Genomic DNA, 25,488 nt, shown 5'->3' on the forward strand with positions numbered 1-25,488 from the left:
TAGTGCCTGAAACGGCTATTATGCAAATTCTAATGAGAGGGTGGGTAGAAGACTCCTATTGGGTATTATGTAAGAATCCCACCCAGTCTATATGTAAATTTACTGTTCATAGCCTCGCGATCAGGTCCTGATGGGTGCCCCTAGTGGCTAAAGTGACACACTGCTCTGCAACGGTACTTCAGTATAGATCAGGGGTCTCAAACTCAAATGAGCTGGGGGCCACTTCTGCCAACTTCATCTGATTGGAGGGCCGGCTATTTCTGAAAATGCAATGTTCTTTTTTTCAAATACCACACAAAACTGCAAACAGAAAGTGCAAGTGTTTTTATCTAGTTTTAGACACCTGTGCTAGCAACCTAAGCTTATAAATAAAATAATGATAACATAAATATTAATACAAATTAGGCTATAAAACAAACAAAAAGCATAAAAACGGGTATGTGTGTGTTTCACATCAAATAAAAATATTTTCCTCTCATAACTTTTTTAAACCTGGCAAACTAGGCGTCAGGGTTAAGAAAGCAACACCTTTGGATTTTTATATCAAAATTTCAAAAGGCCATGGCTTGAAAGTGGTCAGAGATAACGTCCTACTGTAAATGTAAAAATCTTTAAGTATAAACAAAAGTTTATGAAGGGGGTAAATGTACCCATCACTGGATGGCAAGCACCTCAAATTATGCACCTTTCAGTAAATACTGGATGAACATATTTGAGCAGGTTTACTTTCCTTTTTTTCATATTACCCACATAACAAATTAACAGGAAAACACCTAAGATGTATACCAACACCTAAGATGTATATGGTTTAGTGATGTATTACTAAACCACAAGGCCTACAATAAAGTATTCTGATCAAATCAGTTCCTATCGCGGGTAATCTGAGTACCCAGAAGTTCGCATCATATTGCGGGTGACTTTGTAGTTCTATTTCTACTAGCCCTGCTGTCTGTACCACGTCCATTACGGACACTTTCATCACGATTACCACTGCAACCTCCAAGCTATGTTGGGCAGAGGGTCGAAATAAGCATGGTATGCTTAGTGGACACCGTCAGATACACAAAAAGGCGCACCTCCATTCACAGACGACTGTGACTATCACTGTCAATAGACAATCGATCATAATCTCCAAAAGGATATTCTCCTTCAGAATCAGAATAGGTGAATAACATAGCCTACCTAAGACTTCATCACACGTGAGCGTTTTCAACATTAAGTGTAGGCCTATTTCTGCTTCAATTTGTGCAAAACTATGGCCTGCATCGCTTCCGCGTCATTACAAATGCACGTCTTTGTGTTTCTCGCGTGTAATACAAGTAATTCCTGAAAACTTTGCGCAGCGATTTTGGGTTTGAATCAAGCTCTGGATGTCTAGCACATAGTGGAGCAGAGTAGGCTACAAATAAGATTTGTCACCGTACTTGTATCTATCGTCTATTTTAATCAGTATCGTTGTTTGTCGCAATTAGAAATAGCCTCAAGGGCGGATTACATTATTATTATGACCGCCGCGCAGCGGCGGTTGTCATATAGGTTTAGTCAGATTTTTTTTTTTTTTTTTTTTTTTTTTTTTTTTTTTTTTTTTTCGCATGCCCAAATTTCCGTCAATGATTCCCGGGACACTGAAAGACCGGGTACACAAAACTTGGTGGGCATGTACCCCCACAAGGATAGCATGGAACCGTCATTCTTCGTTTTGATCTGTAGCCCCAGCTGGACTGGACCCCCGAAAGGAGGGTAAGGCAGACACAGTTCTCTGTGAATATCTTGAGAACTGTAGGGCCTAGGATGACCAATTTTTTTTTTATGTTTGCCTCCAGGGGTCATGTTAACCCATTCCATGTGCACACATGTGCATAAACAGATACACATGCACACACATACATTTACAGTAATCATACGTATGACACATACTCACACAGTAGACATATGTACGCATGCATGCACATGCACAAACACACATCGCAGGCAAAACACACAAGCACGCATACACACACACACACACACACACCCACACACATAAACATAAATTTGTACCGCGCACATTTCAAGAATTTTTTCCCGTCATCTACTCCCTGAATTTTTGGTCATTGATACCCGGGACACCGAACCACCGGGGTACATGAAATTTGGTGGGTATGTAGCCCCACTAGACTTTTACGGAAAAATTTCATTTCGTCCCCGGGGACCACCACCACCATGAGTGTACATTTAGTGACTGTACACTCATTGGCCTGTAAATGGCGGTGCACACATATACACATGCACACACACAGGCACCCACATACTATCGGTATTAGAACGGCCGATACATAATTACAAATTCAGTAGGATTAAAAGAAAGCCAAAATAAATATTCATCATCATCATGGCTGCATTTTCAGTATTGGCGATAAGTAGTCGTTTGTCCACTAGATGGCGCATCGTTGCAGTGAGACGTAATTTTGTTGGAAGTTAAAAGTGGGATGGAAAAAACAATGGACGCTTCCTACAAGGACTGTAATTTACCGTAGCGAACATCTAATAAGGATAGGACGATGTTCACATGAAGTGTAATTCCCATTTCTTCTTGAAGCCGAAATAAATCTGAGGATGTTTATCGGACATGCTTGGTTTTTACTGCAGGTACGTTAATCTTGTAATATCAATAAGGACCTAGGTAATGTTACCGTTAGCGTTGGTTGAGTGATGGAGGCATTTGATTGATTGCATTTGTAGAAAACTATAAATGCGGTTATACCAAGCAAATTGATAGCAGCACTGTTTGTATCTTTCGACTGTCATTTATTGCATGTGCTACAAAATCATTCTGTGCAATGGAAGATTTACCAACGTTACACCGGTCTGATACAGTTTTGCCTATACATCGTGAGACTGAGGCGCCTGTTTATTTTGTTTTAAGTGCGTGCAGGGTGTGAGAGGGGAATCGATGTGCTTTGATTACAGCTTGGTAGTTGTAGTCTGTGAAATTAAAAAGCACGTGTGTGTGAAGTATCCAAACAATGACACCTTCATTTCATTATGGCTGCTTTAGCAACACACCTGAAGCTACTGTGTAGTGGGTCCCATTTAGAAGTGGCTACTTCATTCGCTTTCCTTGACTCATGGAGCTGCGTGAATGTTATTACAACTTTTCGCCACGATATGACAGTTTAAGTCCAGCTTGATACTGTAAAGGCGTAAACCATTGGTTTCAAAGGAGATTTTATTTGTGTCGCCAGCATAGCCTATTGACAATTTATGTTGTAAATAGGCCTACCTTATAATCCTACCTGTAGCTTAGGGAAGCTAACAGCTTTCTATTAGGATCTAGTTTGTTAGTTACCGTTTTATCATAACTCCCTGATGCATTTTTGCATTTAGAATAGCCAGAGCGTGTATATGTCAATCGGAAAATTAAACAATATCGGGTGCCTATGGACTAGGCTGGGTGAACCCAGCCTGATCTGCCCGCTATTTATTTTTTGATTTCTTAAAAGATTGAGCTTGGTCTGATGAAAGCCAGACTAGCCATGGACCTCAGTTACACAATGCAAGGGAACATGAATCAGCCTATATTTGCACAAACAATAACGGACAAAAGCTCTTCAACTTTGGCCCGTTAAAATGTGTATGAACAGTCTAGCGACGCATTTCATCAAGGCCCATTTGGACATGTCAGTTATTTGCACCACTGGTTAGATGTAAAACAGCATTTCGTTTCAGACTAGGCTACTGTTACTTAATTTGTGCATTAACAATAACGTTTCAGACTACTGTTACTTAATTTGTGCATTGACAATAAAGTATTACATGAACTAAAGATGACTAAAATCTTATGTAGAAGAAGAAACATTCACAAAAAAATCCATCCATCCAAAATGACCTTTGTTTTGATAGCTGTTGAAAACGGCATGGAACTGACAGAGATGTTTTTGTTTATAAATACATAAAAATAAATAAATAAATAACATTATGCTGATACCTTTTGTTTTTCCCAAATACAATGTAGCCTACAGGTGTAAGTGACCTTTCATCAATCCAGTTGCAATGGATGAACTGTGATGAACTGCCCTACTTGTGATTGTTTAGAGATTTTAAAGGTTTTATAACAATGCTACATCTTCTTTGGCTATTCTACAATCTATTCACCTTTTCAGCACCAGTAGGCTACTTTCTGTGCAGCCGCATTCACACACTCAGGCATGCCAAACAAGCATACACAAAAGTTTCAAGAGTGGGGGATGGAGTAAAATATGGAGACAAATTGAAGTGTGATTTATTTTCGCGGAACGGATGTACAGGACTGAGCGGCGGTCATATTTTGTACCGCTATGCAGTACATCTAGTTTTGACATACGTCGCGGGCCGGAATTGGGCCGGACGCGGGCCGGGTGTTTGAGACCCCTGGTATAGATAGTAAAGCAGAGCCTGCAGTATCTCATATTCTGTCAAAATGTTTTTTAATCATAACAGGGAAACCCCATGCTTTAACAAGTGAGCTCTTAGTGATCCACATCAAAGATTCAAAGGATCGATTTTAATATTATTCTTTGTTTATTGTTGCTAGGCAACCACAGACAGATATGAATCCACTCAGTCGCGCTTTTCTGATTAATAACTGAAAAACAAAATATTGTACACATTAACTGCACACATTAACTGCACATGGTTTCAAAAGTAATTAAAAGCTCAAGAAAAAAACTTCATGCACTTCTAAGGAATTGAACTCTGGTCTCCCACATGATCTCCTGCTGCTTAACCACTTGAGCTAGTCTTGCCACATCAGCAATGCTATCATCAATGTTCATGTTACTGAAACGTTTTGTTGCTAGGCAACCATATACAAATACCTCCAGTTTTATCGCGATTTTCAGACTAATAACTGAAAAACTAAAGATTGTAGACATTAACTGAACGAAGATTACAGCAATACACCACCATTTTGTCACTAGACATGTTATCAAAACATATTTTTATGCTCAAACGATCTTAGTTTATAAAAGTTTGCTCTTAGAACAGCCTGGACGAAGTCAGACATGTTTTCTAGGTTTCTGAGTCCTAAATGGACCAATCAAAATCCTTGTTCCACCTTCTTCATTTGCATGCAAGTGTGACATTGCGCACTAGTTAACTAGTGGCCAATGTTATGCCCCACTAGTTAACTAGTTGCACAAAATGCCAGCCGTATTTATTCAAATTCCACTAGTTATACTAGCATTTTTCTCCTGCTAGTTCATTATGGACAGTGTTTTGTCTTCACTAGCTCACATGTAAGGCTCAAAATGCCCTCTATAAGCTAGTGAAAGGCATTAATAATGCAGATATGCTCACTAGTTAACTAGTGAGCATGTCCTGTTCCATTACTAGTAAACTAGTAAGGCCAAACATGTCAACTAGTTAACTAGTGAAGGCCAGTGTGTCACTAGTTAACTAGAAACAGTACCTTTTGCATTACTAGTGAACTAGATAGCTCCAAAAACAGCCACTAGTGTGTGTCTTGTGCGCACTAGTTAACTAGTGAGCTGATTCACTGCCACACATGCAAACTGAGACTTAAATTGTTCCACTAGTTAACTAGTGGACAAAAACAGTCAGCTTGTTTGTGTTTTTAGGTGTAACTAGTTAACTAGTGAACAAAATATGCATGCCACTAGTTAACTAGTGGGTATTTTGGCCTTTACATGTTAACAAGTGACCATTTTGGCATCTCACTAGTTAACTAGTGGGGCTGAAATGGCCTTCACTAGTTAACTAGTGGGCATTTTGGGGCACACTAGTAAACTAGTGACACTTTTTAGACCTTACTAGTTAACTAGTGGGCAGTTCTGCCTTCACTAGTTTACATGTAAGTGTCACACTGAAGCCACTAGTTAGTTCCTTTGGCCAGCATGTTAACTTGTGTGCCACATGCAAATGTTGTGGGTGGGATTTTGTGAAATTCTGCACTGTGATTGGTTGTCATGTTCTATTTGGACATAGGGAGCCAATAGAAAGCCTCAATTTCCGGAATTCTCTGCCTCCTAATTTGAATTCTGCGCCACTAGTTGATTAGTGTGAATTTTGTCTTGAACTAGTTTACTAGTATACATGTATGACCTCACTAGTTAACTAGTTTGGACAAATAATGCATCAACTAGTTAACTAGTGAGCCTACTGCCATCACCTAGCTAGCTAGTCAGCCATTTATGCTTCACTAGTTAACTAGTGACATTGACCTACTGCAACTAGTTAACTAGTGAGGTGTTTTGCCTTCACATTTTTGGCTAGTGACACCCAAACGCCTTCAACTAGCTGACTGGTATGCATTTTGGCCTTTACTAGTTAACTAGTGGGCATTTCTGGTTCTCACTAGTTAACTAGTGAAGCTAAAATGTGTTCACTAGTTAACTAGTGAGCCTTTTGGCTCCCACTAGTTAACTAGTGTGCATGTTTTGGCCCTCACTAGTAAACTAGTTCACACAAACATGGCTCACTAGTTAAGTAGTTGACAAAAATGGCTTACATGTACATGACAATTATGCCTGATATCAAGATATCAGAATAAATGCTCAATCGGCTTGCCATAAGATACTCCATGTGCATGTATGTATGTGACTAGTTTATTTGCATCAAAGTTACTCTGGAAACTTTAATTTATCTCACTTGTGCACAGGCATAATGCTCCAGATTGATGTTGCAGAGGCCCAGTCCAGCCACCAGATTTGACTGCAGGGCAGTGCTGTTGAGATGAAAACAAGATCATGCTCAGGGGTGTAGCAGACATGGCAGAGGTCAGATTGAATGACTTAAACTGAGGTTTGCGTGCCCAACACACACACACACACACACAAACACACACACCAAAACATGGCACTTCAAAATTTAGAACTACAGTACTATTTTCAATCATTATAGTGTCTGCCTACTGAAAAGCCCTCTAACGTTTTAGTTTTGTCAGACCTTCTTTTTTATTTAATCTGAGTTGGCCTTGTGGTCTCTACCTGTTTACTCCATCACATATTTGGCTCTCTACAGAAGAAAAAGAAAGTTAGGTTAAGAAATGGAAGATTTAAGCAGGTGATAACAATTCATTGCTCAAGCAAGTTGAATAACCTAAAACCAACTATTAGTTTGGTTACACTTACCATTGATTGGTGTTCTAAGACACTAAACAAGAAATGAAGCGAAATGTAAATGATGTACAATATATGAAATTATGCACACAAACATGAAAGTTACATAAACTGACTATGCATGAAGTGTAATTATCTTATTAAAAAGTAAACTCACCTTAGACACTAGGCAATCTGTACAGGCAGAAAAAAAGAAAGACAAAAATGAGTTTGTGAACAGCTAAAATTCACCTTTTATTTTTCCTTTCAGACTTTTCTCAGTATTATTGGTATTTGGCAGCCTGGGGCATGTTCTTACACTAGCTGTCAGTGGGCTACAACTGGCAGGGCTATCTGAGAGACAATCCAAACAGCTGGCAAAATTCTGCTCTGTGTCAGCTGTGATAGGCAGTCTTGCTGTGTGGCACAGGCAATGTTTTCTGTCCCCATGATTGTCAAAGCTGTATTTCTATAAGATATGTGATTGATAGATTCAAATTAAAGGACTCAAGTGTGTCTGTGTGTGTGTGTGTGTCTGTGTGTGTGTGTGTTTACCATTTGGACTGAGGAGAAGCAGTTGTTCCATAGCTCCTCTGATGATGGATTCCTGAGTTCCTGGTGCTAAAGTAAGAGATCCATCCAGCCTTGGGACATGTCAAAAATAAAACAAAACAAAAATAAACAAACAAAAGTCAAGTGACAATATTTTAATGTGAGGATGTGGGGGGAAATATGTATGCTGTAAGAAGTCACATTTGGGATTATAGGCATTAGTATCCAAAATGTTCTAAGTTTATAATCACATGAGTCATTGCAGGAATTGCCTTTAAAATGCCCTCAGTGTTTAAATGCATATCTGTGTTACTATAGGAAGTTGAGTTGACTTACATTGCTTGAAAAAACTCACAAGGTGCTTCATTCTATGGGCAGGAGAGGTTCATGATATTAGGGAAGATCTTTACGAGTCAGGTCAACATAATACATTTGAATAACAATCTAATTTGAGTGAACAGAGTTAATGTTTCAGAAATCAAGATAGTCCGAGAGTGTACAATAGGATAACCCGGTCATTGTAACCAAGTTATTGCTATAACCAACAGCAGGCTGCTGAAGCATACTGGCTATCAACACACAGGGCGAGCTTATGGAGCACAGAATAGATATCTGTTTGCTCAACTACAAGTTCTTTATGCTCGAGTTTCATTTTTCCTTAAAATATAATTTGTGTGCTTGCTTAAAACTGCGCTCAAATTGTTTTACTGCTCGCTCATAAAAGAGGCACAAACTCCATAGGAGCTGGCCAGAGACGGTCCTTGCAACCAGCGTCGCCTCAACATGAAGTTAGAATTTTGAGGAGTTGTGTGGTGATGCTGTAGGGCATGTAGGGGGACACACGGTGACTCACAGGCTCTGCGTGGCAACGGCATCAACTCTACACAGAACCATAAATTGGGCTTTAGTAACTGCGATGTTTCACCTGTTTTGCCAGCAAGATGGTCTGATTTAGAACTTCTGGAAGATTCCTCTCTACTGGTGACTTCAGAAGGTGATCCAACACTCTGGTGACAACTTCACCTTTCCCTTGGGGATGAGGGAGGGGCAGAACCATTAATTCAGCTTTCTGCTTAGGACTGAGAAGATCCAACACTGCCAGCTGCAAAGAGAGATAGAGAGACAAAGAAAGAATGCGGGGGAGAGGAGACCGAGAGAGAGGGAAGGACGGAGAGAACAATGAAGGAAGAGAAGGGGGGTAGGGGTAGAAGGAGAGGGACACACGATTTAGCAATGATCATGAGACACAATGAATGATTAGTGATTTATTTATTTATGTATTGACAAGAGATTGATTGGGAAAAGAATGTGTGCATACTGGATCAAAGTGCGTATTGAGATCAAATAGACTTTTGAGTTGGATAAGGACAGTGAATGGACCAAAGTTGTCAATTAGCCAAGCTGTGCTGTTGTTACAGATACATCCAGAGTCTGAGAATAAAACACAAATATATTTTTGATTATGTATTAGAATAGAATGTATTGTTCATCTGCTCATATACAACTGAATGTATATCCCTATACCATTTGTCAAAAAGTTTACCTTTAAAATCAGTAATGAGAATACTTGCGTTGTGAATGACATGTCATATAGTATGAAAAATATATGGGTAAGGCTATTTGCACCGCTGGTACAATTAGCAGAGTATGCTATTCGTACCCTGGTGCAATTAGAAGTGAATTCTATTCGTACCCCGGCGCACACAGCAATGTGTTCTATTAATACCCCGTCTGGTACAAATATCAATGTATGTTATCCGTACCCCGGTGCACACAGCAATGTGTTCTATTAATACCCTGTCTGGTACAAATATCAGTGTATGCTATTTGCACCTCTGTGCATTTACTCTGGCATATTGATCATACAATGTAATAAAAAAAAACGAGCAAAATGTTTTTGTTGTTATGTCACAAGGTGTGAATAGCTCAGCTGTGTAATAGACACGGTAGGCTATGCTGTTTGCATCAATGTATAGTTAGAAGTGGATGCTATTTGTACCCTGGTGTAGGCTATATTGTTATGTATGCCATTTACACCCTGGTGCGTGAACTAGCTAATTGTTGCAATCAAAACTTCCGTTTGAGAACCGATTTCTTGTTCAAACGTTGGTACACGTGCGCACTCACTCTGCCAAAACACATCACCCAGAAATCCAACCCCAGTCTCCCACGTACTAAACCATGTCTTTGACCACTGCACTATCTACTTCCACAACAAATGAATGTCCGCCACGTTTTTTGTGCATGTGAGCAACGTCTTTTTGTTGTTATGTCACAGGGTGTGAATAGATCAGCTGTGTGGCCAAGGCTATTCGTACCAGGGGTGTAAATAGACACTCCGAAAATATAAAGTAGAACGCAGCAAGCTTGAACAATAGAAAAGACTTGTGTTGTTAATGAGCCCCCATGCTCATGCCCCCAGAGTGTAGCACTGTAGCTGCAGCAACTCGAGCTAGGTAGAACCAATTGTTCTCGGGGGTTTTTTTCATACCAATAGTACTTGGTGACCTCAAGAAAGATAGATCTATGTGAAACAAACACGCCACTTTTTAAGTCCTCAAAAAGGAAATCCAGTCTCCCACCTGTTGAGTTTCTGAACAGGAAAGGCATGATGAAGAATCTCAGGACCCTCTCTGCCTGGTGTTCTCCCAGATGATCAAACCCATAACTCAGCTCACTCAAACTGGGGAAGACAAAACATTAAATTAGTGATAACTAGATGTACCGCAGAGCGGTACAAAATATGACCGCCGCCCAGTAATTTTTGGCTTTTTAATTTTTAACTAGGTGGCGCTATACATGAAATAAGTGGTAATGGGATGGGTTGACATGCCCCCTTAAGACCAACATACAAAAAAAGGTGGACCTCCTAGGCCCTACGGTTCTCGAGATATTCAGAAAACTGTCTCCGGCCACCTACAGGCCAGTTGGTGTATAGTAACATAAATTATAAATTAATTTATTGTGTGGCACCCCATGAGCGGAATTCCACGAAACTTGGCATGCATTCAGAGGGTGTCATAATGATCCTACCCTTCCAATTTCGTGCAGTTTTTACTATGTTAGGTCACAGATACCTGGGATTACAACACCTCATTTTTACTTTTTTGTGTTTAACTAGGTGGCGCTATACATGAAATGAGTGGTTATGGAATGGGTTGACATGGCTCCTTGAGATCAACATACAAAAAAAAATGGTCCTCCTAAACTGTACGGTTCTTGAGATATTCACAGAAAACTGTGTCTGCCCTACGATTGTAATGCTTTGCAATATACTTAAGCAATAAGTCCTGAGAGGCCATAGGTTACACTGATTCTACAACAGCTAAGGGGTGTTGTTAGGCACAACACGCCAGCGGAGAATCAGTGTAACCTACGGACTTGAATGGCTTATTGCTTTTCTAAAACTGTTACTATAAATACCTGGCAAAGTTTCATAAAGTAAAGGCACAGCAACTAGAAATATAACGAGTTATTCCTAGATAATCATTCTTCCGCCAATAAATATATTTCCTCTATCTGAATGGTTGCCAAGCAACATCAAGACGCAGCTACTTAAACTTTTGTATCAAAGTTATGGTAGCGTAGTAATATAGAACGAAATGCGGTCAAGGTGTATGTTTATGCTGCATTTTACAACGGCATGAAACGTGATTCAGCCAATCACAATCAAGCACCGGAACTATCAGTTTTAGAATGTATAATAATGTGCAATATCTGTTCATATCATGTCATACATCATATCATATCTGTTATACTAAGCAATATGACACGAGTGGGAGTGGAGTTGGTAAAGGACATCCCCACAGCTGTAATTTCGTAGGTACCAAGGCCCTAATTTCAGTGATACATAATATCGGAATAAATGAATACTGCACAGGCAGTGCATCACAATGTATCATGCCACGTTGTTGCGTGTATCATGTGTATCAATACATCACATACATGTGCTGGTAAGTTTGACACGTAAGGTTCTTGCTGCTGACACACTGCAGAAGGCTTGCAGAGGCTGAAGGTAAAAATGGACGCAGGCTTTGACCAAATATAATGGATATTAAACTGATGTCTTTCCATTGCAGGTCACTGATCAAGTTCAAATGGAGCTCCCCAAGGACGTCCAGGACATGAGTCACAGATGGACTCATGACTATCAGAGGCTGTAAGGAGTGGAAATTAAAAGAGAAATTATCACAGTGATCTTGAGCAAATCATACATATAACCTGAAGTGTGGCAGTATCAAAACAAGTATTAAATGCCCACAATACCAAGCTGGGGACCATGTAGTAGTAGAGGCTACTGAGATATCCATAGCCAACCGAGGTCTTGGTGAAGAGGAGCTTCCAAATCTCCCTGGAGTGGCTCATGTTGCTGGACAGATCACACAACAGGAGTTGGGCCAGTTGCTCTGCAAAGAATTCTGAGAGCTGTGTGTTTGCAGAAACATAAACAGTATTCCACAAAAACAAAGTTTCACTTTCAAAGCATTTTCCTAAAAAGCTAATATTTTATTGAATTCATCTGAATGTGCCTGTACCTCTGCACAGGCATAATGCTCCAGAGTGAAGTTACAAGGGACCTGTCCATTTGCCAAATACAATTGCAGGGCAGTGCTGTAAAGATTATAAAAATGATTAAAACATTGCAAATTACAAATGAATATGTCATGCATTATCACCCTTCTCTCTAAAATATGAAATGCTACACTTCAGAATTTAAGTTTTCCATCATAATGACATTTGTCCCCAATTTGCACAAAGTGTCCATTCTGTCAGTGCTTCCCTTTCCGCACTTGTTAGGCCATATTACTTACCTATTAACACCTTCACAAATTCTGCTCGCTATGGCAGACAAAGAAAGAGACATTAAGTAGAGAAACTTACTAAGTTACTGATATGGCACTGGAGATAACTAAAATTCTCAAAATCATGTCTTATTCTTTTGTACAAGAAACATACCATTGACTTGTGTTGTTGGACACTAAACATGAAAAGATTACACAGTCAAGTGAAAAATGCTGTACATGTGAACACGTGAAAGTAACATTGCAAATATGCTATTTGTTGAACATAAAACAGGTAATTCTCACCTGAACTGGAAGAGAAACTGGGGACTCTGAAAAAAGGAAAACATGACAATGTGCCCATTAAAATATCTAAATAAATAGGTTTTGTATTGACTTGTTTTTGTGCTTAGGTCTAAATAAATCACCTCTGAAAATAGGAATAATAACAATAATCCGTTATAAAATCAGTTATCATCGTTTATGGGATTGTGTTTGGTGTGTACTGAAGTTTCTCTTTCCATCGAGATCACATAATGTTAACCAATGGGCAGGGCTGGCTGAAGGCATGGGCAATCTGGGTATCATTCTTTGGCCACATTTCTGGCCTGAAATTCTAAGAGAGTTCAGGAAGGCCTCGCATCTGTTGTGGCACCTGTCACCAAGGCGATATTGAGTTTGAGATGCTGTCCCTAAAAATGGCGCTTTTGCCTGCTCTGACATCGGTCGAACATGTGAGTGACCTAATGGCCCTATTTGTCAAACTTGCTTACATTAAGTTTGCTGTACTGTAGGTGATTCAAAGGTCAAAGGCCATCTCCCAGCAGGAGATATGGTTATACAAACTCTCCAGTGAGAATGTTGCATGCCTACATTGACCGAACATGTCCCCTATGTGCTTTCAGCTTCATGCTGGTGAGCACGGCCCAGCGTGTTATCAACGTCTGGCCCTGCCTCCCATGCCAGCGTGCTGCCACTGTTCAAAGAACTCACGCACACAGCCTAGATGATATTGAGCTTGCTAGGACAGTTGTTGGCTTTTATCCTTATGACAGCTTACCTTGTGTAACAGAAATCTGTCCCAAAAAAGTCAATCTACTTGCCTGTTCTTTTCACTCTAAGGTGGGGGTGGCTTTCATGTTTGTTTGTGAGCTATTGAAGAAAAATTATATGATTATGGATCAATATTACATTTTCAGAATTGCTTGAAATTATACAAAACATATGGTATGTTGCCTTCTAGTGACTAGACATCCTCTCTAGATAACATTACTTTGCAACTTAAATAAATAGATTTCACTTAACAAATACAAAAATGTCTCATTTACCCGAAATGTAGGGGTTTGGTTGAATGCGCCTGTTACCATACCACAGCAGATAATTATGATGATGACCGAGTTTGGAACTGCCATGCCTGTTGACATTTAACAGAAACACAGAAAACAGAGAAGACTGTTTTCACAGTTTTCGCACATACAGGGGAATACCTAATTAGGCACATTTTATGCTTCTTCTCCCATGTTTTTACACAAAACTCCTACTTTTCCCTAACTCTCCTATGAATGCATATGCATGACATGGCACAATTTGCCATTCTCAGCTCCCGTGACAGACCGTCTGCACTTTTACCTCAGTGGGGCCTGTTTGTACATACCTCGCCATGTTTACAAACATGTTGTGAAACAAATACGCCTGAAGTGGGCGCAAAAGCATTAGTACATCTGACCCTGAGTGCCTAATCAGCACATCTAGCCTTTGAAGTGATTAACTGGAATGTTTGATGTAGTTCTGTCAAGCCACTTGGGAGATATTGTGCACACACTGTGTAGAAACCAATGTGACCTTGATCCCATGACCTTAAGTACCCAATCAGTGTATCTAGCCTCTCAATAAGCAAATTTGAATCTGGAGACGAGATTGGAGGTCTCATTGGAGTTCCATTGAAGCTGATTTCCAAATCACCAAAACCCCAGGAACCAATCACAACCACTTATGCAGCCAGTGTGGTGAGACCACGGTTGCATCCAGGAGCCTTGTAGAACTTCATAACACTAATGGAACACTCATTCTCTCTCCAGTTCCAAACTCTCTGCCAGTGCCTCTCATATAGATTGGGAGATAGTTCACAGAATAAGAGTGAGACTTGATCGTCATATCTAGATTGACTCATCTGTGAGAGATAAAACAATTATTGACAATATTTGTGATGGTAGGTACTGAGCTCCAGGCTCATTGACAGCATCTCACCATGTCAACCAAGGGTTTAGCCATAAACTAAACTTCAGGGTTAGCTAGAACCTCAGGTTCAGGCTGAGACAGAGGGCATCAAACAGGTTCTTCAGCATCAGGCATAGGGCCAGGTTGGGGGTCAATTCTAAGACGCTCTGCCTCCTGAATGGCCTGAATGTGAGGAAAATGGGCTATTTAAACCTACATCTTGTTCCCTGTGTAATTAAACTTAAAATAAATAAATAAATAAATACTGCCTTATCAGTGTGTGTATGTGTATGTGTGTTCCTGCTGGATTTAGGGCTCACATTAGACACAATCTGGTGGAGAGAACTCAACAATTGATGTCTTTTTCTATTATGATATGGAGTCTTTATGCAATTGATTGTAAACTGTAAACTGTGCATTGCCTCTCAGAATATGATTCTCCTCTCATGACGCAAAGGGGAGTTATTGTAAATTGTTATAGTAGTGGGAAGGAATGTATTTCTATAATAGTCCTTATTACAGCAAAGTTGAAGCAATCTCCCGTTAAAAACACTGTTGTCTGACCATGCAGTGGATGCGAGGTGTTGTCCATAATGCTAAGGAGTTTTTGCAGCATCCTTCTCTCAACAACCAGCTCTAGGGGGGTACTTCCAAGCACAGAGGCAGCTCTTTCAATCAACTTAATGGACTCTATCTTATACTCTGCACAACGTGGCGCCAAGCATGATGCACTTGATGATCTTACACCCAAGATCACACATGATGATCTTACATCCAAGACAGTGATGATTTTTTCGCTATGCTCTCCAGTTCGAGTGAACATTGTGCCCATGGTATCAATTAAAAAAATATGTGTGGTCAGGTGCATGATCCAAAAATCGCTATCTTACACCTACTAAAAATCATTACGCCACTGACCAAGGAAAAATCCTGGTCTAAAGTGAAAAGTGCATACAAGCACAGCTATTCTGAGGGTGCACTGTCACAAAATGTAAGCAGCCCTTAGTGACTTGTCCGTAGGATGAATATCCTTAGGTTTTTTATTCAGTCGTTCAAACATTATTGGGGGAAGTATTGCTTTTTTCAGGCTATGTTTTCGATTGTAACCCTTGTCAGTCAATAGTGAAAGTAAACAACTAAGTGTAAAACTGTTTTATTGTTGCCTATGAAACCACAGTGAAGTTAGTTTCAGTTTGGATGAGTTCAAATAATAGGCGAGTGCAGATGCATGTAGGCTATACTCTGTTTGTCACACACACATTTTAGTAAAACAAGGTTTAGTGCTGTTTGATGTTGTGCTCCTTGATGTTGTGCTGTTTGATGTTGTACTCCTTGCTCTTAAAGGGAATACCAGTTGTCACTGTCATTGGTTTAATGGATGTTACGCCCTAAACACACCCATAAAAATAACAACCCTTTATGTGCCTGGCGCCTGGCGAATTTATCCTAAACTAATCAGCGATCTTACACTGAGATAGCTATTTTGGACTGGCCACACCCTAAGCCATCTGCTTAAGACTGTGAGTTTCAGATCGTTAAAATATGGCCTGTTGAATTTGTTGGTGTCATTTGCTCTGATGCTGCTGCCCCAACAGATGGCTGCAAAGAAAATTGCACTAGAAACAGTAGACTTACATGTTGTAAGACCAGCCTTTTACGTTCCAAAAGCAGATGGTTTCAGAATACCCTTTGAAGTCAAGTTGATTGTCGACGGGGAATGTCACTCTTGCCGGTCCTCAAAACTTGAGAGCCCTGATACTGTCTGTATAAATCGTCTTGTAAGTAAACTACCAGTGCTTTTTCAAAGTTCTCAATGTCTCGTTTTAAATGTCAGGGCCCTCGGAAGTCTCGTAAATGGTGTAAAACAGTGATTTATTTGCATGGCTAGCCCGATGCCGAAGCACCACCATTGAAAAAGCTGTTGGTAGCATCGGCTAACTAGCGCCAGATTTTGGAGTGCAGGGGACAAGCCGAGGTGGGCTATGAGACATACGTTCACATTCGGTATCATGTTTCAACACACTTTAGGTCAATATCACACCGGAATTCTCCTTTAAGTTTGTTGTTTTGGTTAAGCTTCCTTTTGTTCCACTGTTACAGTAGGCTATGTTTACCTACTTGAGTTTACTTTTACATTCAACTTAAGTGATTTTGGGTATACATTTACCGTTAAGGCTTAATGCCTAATAAACTGTTAATTTACCCACCAATTGCATATCTCAAAGCCTTGTGCCATGCCATGTTTTACCCTATACTGTAGATAATAAACCAGTTACTTGGTAATCTATTAGAGATACAAGTCATTAATCTTATGGAGTCAGATAATCATGTTTTTTCTCTTAAAGAAGCCCTATGCAGGTCTGATTATTCCTTCGCTGTTTCTGGGTTTTTGTCTGATTTGGGCTGCCATTTTTCACAACATAGCTCCCCCTGCAGCTTCGATAGCAAGTGACTGCTACGCTAAATCCCCACTAGCTAGCGAGTTAGCCATCAATAAACCAAGCTAAACACATAGGGCTCACAATAAAACGGTTGAGCAAACACATTGTCCAAGAGACTATCAAATCACATTACAAAAACGAAGTTCATCCAAGGGTAGGCTACTTACAATTTCAACAGCAACAAAGCCAAGTCGGAGTCCGTTTTACAGTCTAGAAACTACAATCTGACTACATTTTCGAGTATTTCCGCCGAAGTTACATCCGGATGTGTTCGACCGCGATTCAAAAAGTTGCATATTCGGTTTTTCCGCTGAGAAGCACTAGGGGAGACGAAGCACCCACCAAACGACCCAAAAGTGTTGTAGAACCATCAGAACGACTCTTAACCTGCATAATTAAGGTCATTTTTGCTAAAAATTGTTGCATAGGGCCTCTTTAATAATTACTTAACCATCTAACCCTCAGCCTATGTATCTATCCATTGTTTACACACACAATCAACATGAGAACGGCCCAACACACTTTGTGCATGCTCTCTCCTTTCAGTTAGGAAGCCGAGAACTTAATTTCATGTCACAGATTTTTATCTCCTGACAATGTTTAACATCCTGCTGCACACATTTAACCAGCAGCAGCATCCATTTTCATTGTTTTCAAGTAGCAGAGAATTCACACGGAACCGTTGCCGACTCTATATACGATGTGATTGGCCTGATTGAAGTTTCATTTTTCCAGCTCGCAGCCAACGGAGAGTTGCTAGACTACCCTGCTACGGTGCTGGGTGGTGGTAGCGTAGTGGTTAAGGAGCTGGGCTAGCGTGCAGTAGCCTGAAAGTTGTCGGTTCAATTCCCGGCTTCGACCGTTGTGCTTGAGCAAGGCACTTAACCCCAAGTTGCTCTGGGGACAATGTGATCCCTTGTAATATAGAGGGACATATGTAAGTCACTTTGGTCAAGAAGTGTCTGCTAAATGTAATGTAATTTCTAGGCTATTGTCTTGGCCACATTTAAGAGGAAGTGGTTGTTTCCACAACATGACCAGATCTCTATACTCCGTCTCCTCCTCATCCTTCACACACCACACAACTACAGTTTTCAGAGCATTTCTGCAGCCAAAGGCTGCTAGACCTGTTTGCATTAGCCTAATTTATTTACAGTAAGAGTGTAGGAGGTAGACAGTAGCCTAGTAGTGCTAACCCACACCCACACGTCCTCACTTGATACGTTAATTAAAATACAGGTTTGCTAACTTCTGACACAAAAGAGCTTTTGGAAAAGGTCAATGGAATAATTTGTGTGATAACAGAAAACATGGTGTATTTGTTCAATTTAATCAGATACATATGTTAAGACAAATGTATACCTTAATGCATGTTGTTCTGAGGGTTATCTTATTCTGTATATGTGGCTCACAAAATGCAAGAGAAAACAAACCTGGTAGGCTAGAGCTGACTGAGTAAATTATTTCTCCTTATTTCTAATATGACCTAGGTGTTGTCAACAATCATTTTATCTCTCTGCACCTTTATAAAGACCATACACTACACGACTACACTGCTGTATGGTATTTCAATTAATCTACAAAAATGTTAACTCAGGGTATATAACAGGAAAACAGACATACCTGTGCTAACCTTTAAAAGCCCTAAATGATCAAACAGAATAAATAAAGCAGATGGATGGGATGAGTCCACTCACTTTTTTTGTAGCATCCTTCCATTCTTTCACTTGGACACATTATAAAAAGAAAGTATTCACCTGGTTTTTTTATCACAGAGGGTTGGGTCACTCCAGTCCAGGAACATTTCAGACATACCTTCTTTGCTGTGCCGTCATATGCGTGGGTAAGAACAATTGTGTGAAAAAAACTACGGCTCAACAAGTGCAGCCAGGCATCAAATCATGGCCCACGCACTGTAGACACACGTGATTTTTAATCTGAACTGTGAAATCTGAAATTTCACCTTAGGTTTTTCCAGTCTATCTACCTCTTATTAGAGTTTATCTACCTCTCAAAAGAATTTATTAACCAATTGCAACTTTTAACATTCAAAATTCACACTGTATTATCCACATTCACAATATGTGGATATGGCGCAGTCCACCTTACTGTGATCACATAATTCATAGTTTACCACTACACCCCTGATCGACACATCTGTGAGTGCACAATGTTCGTTTGACAATTTGTGAACTCGTGCACCTGGTGAAATAATGATCATTCCACCTGTGTAAACTTAATTTTTCACAGTCTAGTCTCTCACCTTAATTTTTGTAGCTTAATTTTGTAAATTGTATACTATGTATGTGTACTAAATAGTGGGCTCATTTGCTAAATTTTGCACTCATTTGACTAAATTGTGCTCTCACTTTAAGTTTTGTAAAATGAGAGCACTATTTACTAAAAGGAGCTCACGATTTAATAAATTGAGCGCATAGCTCCTCCATCTTAGATTTTTTTTGGAGTTAACTCTCAAGCAATGTAGCCTATGTCTACGGGCCGTAGCCTACACACGTAGCCTGTCCCTCCGGAGACAGAGGGTGTTTCGGGACAGATCCGATCCTTTAGCATTGCCTGAGGATATTCTTTATGAGAGATACAGGTTCTCATCAGAGGGCATTCGCTATTTGATCGCCCTTGTTGGACCTTATGTAGTTAATGCCACAAAAAGAAGGCGTGCGCTTACTGTTCCGCAGTGTGTCTGTGTTTCACTGCGTTTTTTTGCCACGGGAACACATGCAGTTGGTGATGCGGAAAATCTAAGCAAAAACACGGTGTGCCGTGCAATTCAAAAGGTTGTAGCTGCACTCAATAAATTATTAGACGTGTTCATGGTATTTCCTGGCTTTTTGCCCACTCAAACTGTGAAGGAAGGATTCTATCAACTTTCAGGTCATCCAAAACCACTAAATGTGTGGCGGTACACTCCCAATTGTTTCAAACATATGGTATATGATTCTTGCATAAGGTGGTTGATTAGATTACAGAATAAGATACATTTACACTAAGCAGGTTGAACATTTTTTTTCAAGTTGAAATCGGATAACAATTCAGCCTGTGGCATAGGCCTACTTATTTTGCAGACAATATGCAGGAGACTTCACTTACGAATTTACACTATCTGCTATTTTTTTGCCAGCATGCCACCCTAGCCTTGTTATGAGCAACAGTGTTGCCCCTCGCAGTGATTTGCTGCTTGAACTCCTTGTAGGAGTTCATAATGATAACCTGTTCGTCCTGAGTGAAATACAGCGCTCTTGATCTATCCATTTTCTGACGGTGAGTAAAATGACACGATAAACGCCCTTTTTATGTGAACGCGCATTGAACCTAAAGAGGAAAACCTGGCTTGACAAATTGAGTCATCAGTGAGCTTCGTGGTACCGTTTAACTTTGATTACGAGTTTCATATTTGTCGATCTAGGTTATCCGAAGAAAGCCTGGGGATGTTCAGCGAGGTTTGTAGTACATCCCACTGGTCAGAAGTCCATGGCGAGTTGTTTATTTTAAAAGCGCATTATCAACAGTCAGATGGGCGGGTGCACAAAGCACCAATTTTTTCTATCATCCATGCAACACATTACAAATTACATGATTAGGCTACAATGGGAAACATAATTAGAATAAAGATATTACGAAATACATCTCACAATGAGTAGTTATTCACCATAATTTGCAAATTGGTAATGACTGTTAAAAGTGATTAGCCGAGAGCACAGCTGGAAAAAAAAAATACCGATGCACAGTTTGAAGTTGCACTCCGCGCAATTAAAGGGAATGACAGATGTCATTCTCATTCGTTTAAAGCAACATCAAAGAACTTTTCCTCTGTCGCATGTTGCATGATTTTATGAAAGTACGATGTATTGCGACATCATGCAAGTCAAATTTGTAGTTTCTTATGTCTCATTCCATCGAACTACAAACCCGCTACCCGATCTGGCAAACTTACATAGTGCGATTATAGCCTATAGAGGGCCGCGAAGCGAATGCAGAAGTGCCGTTCACCCTGTTACGAGTTGATGAACCACGGAAAAAATTTTGGAAACATTATTTTAAGGTACAAAAAACTCTTTGGTGTTGCTTTAAATGATGTTACGCCCAAAACACACCCATGACTGATTAAAAAACATAAGGCCCACCTTCTTGCGCCGTGCGTCAGACGTTTCATAACTCAACCACACCCAATACGGACTGGACAAAACCCAAAATTTGTTTAAACTATTCGCCAGTGACCATGCGCTTTAGACTGTCATAATAGGGACCTTTGAGTGCTTTTTCTCTACGAAGCTCCCCCTAGCGTCTGTACAGTATGTGTCAATACGTGTGCGAGCCCTTGCTCGGTCTGAAGCTTTTTTCCTTTTCTTTTGCATCTTCCGTCAAGGGTTTTTACTGCTTCTTCGCTGGCTCTGCCATTATACACACATTTGCAACAATCGCTAGCCGGGTTTCGTTAGCTGCCTCTGTGCTGGGGATGCAGGATATAAACTGATCCTGCTTCTCGTAATGTCTGAGACTTGAAGTGAGACTGAAGGTCGCGGGTAGGATACACCGAACTTGCAAGCGGGATATTCTTCCTACAGGCAGTAGGGGTGGGCGAGAGAGTCTTCATTCGCCCTGTAATGAGTCATTTAACCATACCGACTTACTAAGATGATTAATTAACACGAAAACGTTGCCTGGTGTCCCTTTAAGCCACAAAGACAGTCTACAATATGCCCCATAGCATAGAATTGAGTCTGTCAGGCTACCATTTTTATCCTTTGTGATATTTTCTTTTCATTTATTCTATTTAAGTCAATTAGTCTTTCAATATTTTATTTATTATTGTAGCGTCGGTGGATGTACATGTCTAACGTTGAATGAGTGTCTCCCAGAATGCAGTGCAAGTGAATTCTATAATGTGTAATGTCGGTTATAATAGTTGTAGTTGCGTGTACCATGTTGTGTATTTGTTAGTGTGTTAGTCTCTTTAATGGTACCTCATGTGTTTATCCCCATGTCGATGTGTGTGGTAAACCCTTATTGTGCGGCTGAGACTACCCCTGTGTTGCCCTATGTAGTTGTCTAAGTGTGTATGAGTCTGCCTGTTCCAATAAATGGCTGTCCTGGCCAAAGGTGATTCTTGTCTGAGGGTGAGATCGCTACATTATGTTTTATTTATCTTTTACCAGTTTTTACAAACTCTATGAATGTATTTGAAAATTCTTATGAACTTTATTGTATTCAGACATGCACGTTCCGGCCCCACATCAACTGCCCTGAATTCATTAGAACTACTGGCATGACTCCAGACCAGAGGTGGAAAACTGAACTCAAGGTGTCTGCTGGAAGCACACTTGGAAATTGGAAATGTAAAGAGTTTATTTCTGATGAGGTGTTAACAATACGCACCCCCAAATGGGATTTGTAGAACATACAACAGTTGTAGGTTTCTGGGCACGTTGTTAGCCATATCCATAGCATCAGGTCATATAGTGGGCAAAACGTGTAGTCTATCAATATGTTTGTTAAAGATATGGGGTGTGAGTTTAAAGGAGAACTTGGCAGGATTTCCCCCTCTGCTGGAGAAATTGTGCATTGTGCTATTTCAAACTGTGGGAAAAGGTAACAATAAAGCACATGGTTTTGTTTACAAGCTAGCGAACGGTTAGCATAAGTTTTGGCAGAACTATGTGGATGTTACAAGGTAAGAAACACAATTTAAAATGACCCTCTTTCCGGGACGGTAGTCTCAATGTTGCAAGGTTGGTTTTCCGCCTGGGGACGCTAGGCACAGCGGGGAAAGTCACCATTTTCACCGGAACAGGTCATTTAACCATCCAAATGATTTCTAAACGGGTTTATTACATTGAAATTGTTGCCAAGTTCCCCTTTAACAGCGTTGCCAACAGTGCATGCGCAAAGTCATGCATGAAGTGGGCTGAGTCAGACCAAAGTTAATTAAAGATAAACAGATAGATAGATCAGAATTTAAGGGGCCGTGCACACGACGCCGGTTTTTGTGAAACCGGTGAGGTTTTGTTAACGGTTACGCCTTGCATGTACACGACGCCGGCAGTTTAGGAGACTGAAACCGATAGCTTTTGAAACCGGCTTCCCGGCGGGAACTTTTGAAACCGCCCGCTAACTTTCGCCGTGTAGACGCCTGTAGGTGCGAAGCCGGCAACTTCATGACGACATAGCCCCACCTCTCAACTCAGCCACGGCACTCGACCTGACATTCTTGTCAAAACAAACCAAACCATTTATTTATTATATTAAAATGTTTTTCTTTCCCCGGTCATGATTTATGTGCACAATGTAGCCTATCAGCCTTTAGTGGCTAAGTTAGAAGCACACGTTAGCTTAACTTAGCTTACTGCATTAGTGTTTTCTCCAGTGGTGCTCAGACCTAATGCAATGCGTAGACTAAGCATTTGAAATTTCACATAGCAGTCACATACCTTGAAAATGAACTTTATTAGTTTAACATAGGGATGTGACTCTCGAAGCTGACGTTTCGAAACAGTGTCGAGCTTCCGAAACGCAAGTGTTTCGAAGTGTGGTTCAAAACGCCCATGTCACGTGACCATGGCTTGGTGAGGCTTCATGGTGTTTCAATTTGGTTTGGACAGGTGGCACACTTGCCGTCACAGCCAATTACCCGAAAGTAAACACCTGTTTGATCTAAATGACAAAGTCCCAGAATGCTTAAAAGTCATTCAAACACATCCTATCTTTGTGGTTTATTTGTGAGGAGAGAGATTTTAAGAGATATAGCGACATAGAGACATATAGAGATATAGCGATTTATAGTGCATTCTTGTGATTGATAGGTTAGTGATATAGATTAATTGACAGGCTAGAGACAGACAGTAATCGATAGTTTAGATAGATATAGTCTAGTGACGTTAATATTTAGGTAGTAGCAGAAGTAAAAAAAGTATATGACTGATGCCTTTATTTCAAGAACAGCTGACCCTTTGAAATACTGGCAGGAGAGGAGAGTGGTTTATCCAAACCTAACTGTGATGGCAAAAACATATTTGTGCATGCCAGCAACAAGTGTGCCTTGTGAAAGAATTTTTTCCAAGGCTGGGGAGGTTTATTCAAAAACAAGAAACAGATTAAATGCCAAGACGGCAGAACAACTGTTATTCCTAAATAAAAATGTATGTTGACATACAAAAAATGTTTTTCCCATGTTGTACCTGATTAGTCTAACCTGCTTCACATGTATCCTTTATTTCCCTACAACATGTTCCCAAAAAAAACCCTGGGCCATAAGCATAGCCTACATTTTAAAACCATTGTAGCATTTTCCTCTCCAGCATATTCCAAAGGATAATGTACTATGAAACTGAAATAACAAAACATCTAACTGGCAGATATAAAAATGAGTTGGGAGAGAGAAAGCAAGAACACATAGGCTACTACTGGCCTACTGGCCAAATCCTCTCCAACTGTTAGAATTGGACTCTGGGCGTTTGGGAACAGCCGAGGGAGGAGGCTACTTGAAACTGTGAGTTTCGGTCGGTGTGAGCGAGCGGACTTTCAGTTGACAGTAATTAACACCCTTTGAACAATCTAAGCTGTCTGCGAACGCCAGAGGGCGGATCAGACGTGACTAGCTCCTGATAATATCGGAGCACCTCTCAGGTAATCAGACAACAACTGCAGTGAGTTGGGAGAGAGAAAGCAAGAACACATAGGCTACTACTGGCCAAATCCTCTCCAACTGTTAGAATTGGACTCTACGCGTTGGGGAACAGCTGAGGGAGGAGGCTACTTGAAACTGTGAGTTTCGGGTCGGTGTGAGCGAGCCGGACTTTCAGTTGACAGTAATTAACACCCTTTTGAACAATCTAAGCTGTGCGAACGTCAGAGGGCGGGATCAGACGTGACTAGCTCCTGATAATATCGGAGCACCTCTCAGGTAATCAGACAACAACTGCAGTGAGTTGGGAGAGAGAAAGCAAGAACACATAGGCTACTACTGGCCAAATCCTCTCCAACTGTTAGAATTGGACTCTGGGCGTTTGGGAACAGCTGAGGGAGGAGGCTACTTGAAACTGTGAGTTTCGGTCGGTGTGAGCGAGCGGACTTTCAGTTGACAGTAATTAACACCCTTTTGAACAATCTAAGCTGTGCTTAACGCCAGAGGGCGGCCCACGCTGATGCATCATTAGTGAGACAGGAGGACAGCTGCATGCAATTCCTAGCAGAATAAAATAGTGGCTGCTGCTGAAGCGGCAGCATAAGCTGCAGCCCCGCTTTCAGCCAGCCGCGTGTAAGACGGACACGGTCAAGACAAGCAAGTTTACCTGTGCAAGTTCACCGAGCACAGGCACCGACAAAGGAAAAATGTGCCGTTCCACCATATCTGTTATCACCGGCCATTGCAGAAAACGGCATCATGCCAAAAGGGGCAGAAATGTC

At 40.6% G+C, this 25,488-nt stretch overlaps 1 protein-coding gene across 4 annotated transcripts in view; it reads right to left on the minus strand.

Moving 5' to 3' along the window:
* LOC125299457 (adhesion G protein-coupled receptor F5-like) overlaps window positions 1–18,851 on the minus strand; it is a 68,678-nt gene extending 49,827 nt beyond the window's left edge. For 3 of the 4 annotated variants that reach the window (XM_048250739.1, XM_048250736.1, XM_048250735.1), the window contains exons 1-18: window positions 18,765–18,851; window positions 13,738–13,823; window positions 13,513–13,561; window positions 12,716–12,741; window positions 12,585–12,606; window positions 12,440–12,467; window positions 12,164–12,239; window positions 11,895–12,053; window positions 11,574–11,785; window positions 10,211–10,311; window positions 8,947–9,059; window positions 8,554–8,730; window positions 7,965–7,996; window positions 7,632–7,720; window positions 7,255–7,271; window positions 7,110–7,131; window positions 6,966–6,993; window positions 6,628–6,703 (exon numbers count right to left, since the gene is read on the minus strand). In XM_048250739.1, the coding sequence (XP_048106696.1) occupies window positions 6,628–6,703; window positions 6,966–6,993; window positions 7,110–7,131; window positions 7,255–7,271; window positions 7,632–7,720; window positions 7,965–7,996; window positions 8,554–8,730; window positions 8,947–9,059; window positions 10,211–10,311; window positions 11,574–11,785; window positions 11,895–12,053; window positions 12,164–12,239; window positions 12,440–12,467; window positions 12,585–12,606; window positions 12,716–12,741; window positions 13,513–13,561; window positions 13,738–13,823; window positions 18,765–18,804 (1,353 nt within the window). In that variant the 5' untranslated portion in view covers window positions 18,805–18,851. Of the gene's footprint in view, window positions 1–6,627; window positions 6,704–6,965; window positions 6,994–7,109; window positions 7,132–7,254; window positions 7,272–7,631; window positions 7,721–7,964; window positions 7,997–8,553; window positions 8,731–8,946; window positions 9,060–10,210; window positions 10,312–11,573; window positions 11,786–11,894; window positions 12,054–12,163; window positions 12,240–12,439; window positions 12,468–12,584; window positions 12,607–12,715; window positions 12,742–13,512; window positions 13,562–13,737; window positions 13,824–18,764 lie in introns of those variants that run through there. The other variant, XM_048250737.1, reaches the window with a different exon arrangement.
* Window positions 18,852–25,488: the final 6,637 nt, after the last annotated feature.

The sequence above is a fragment of the Alosa alosa genome, chromosome 8, assembly GCF_017589495.1.
Source record: "Alosa alosa isolate M-15738 ecotype Scorff River chromosome 8, AALO_Geno_1.1, whole genome shotgun sequence".
NCBI lineage: Eukaryota > Metazoa > Chordata > Actinopteri > Clupeiformes > Clupeidae > Alosa > Alosa alosa.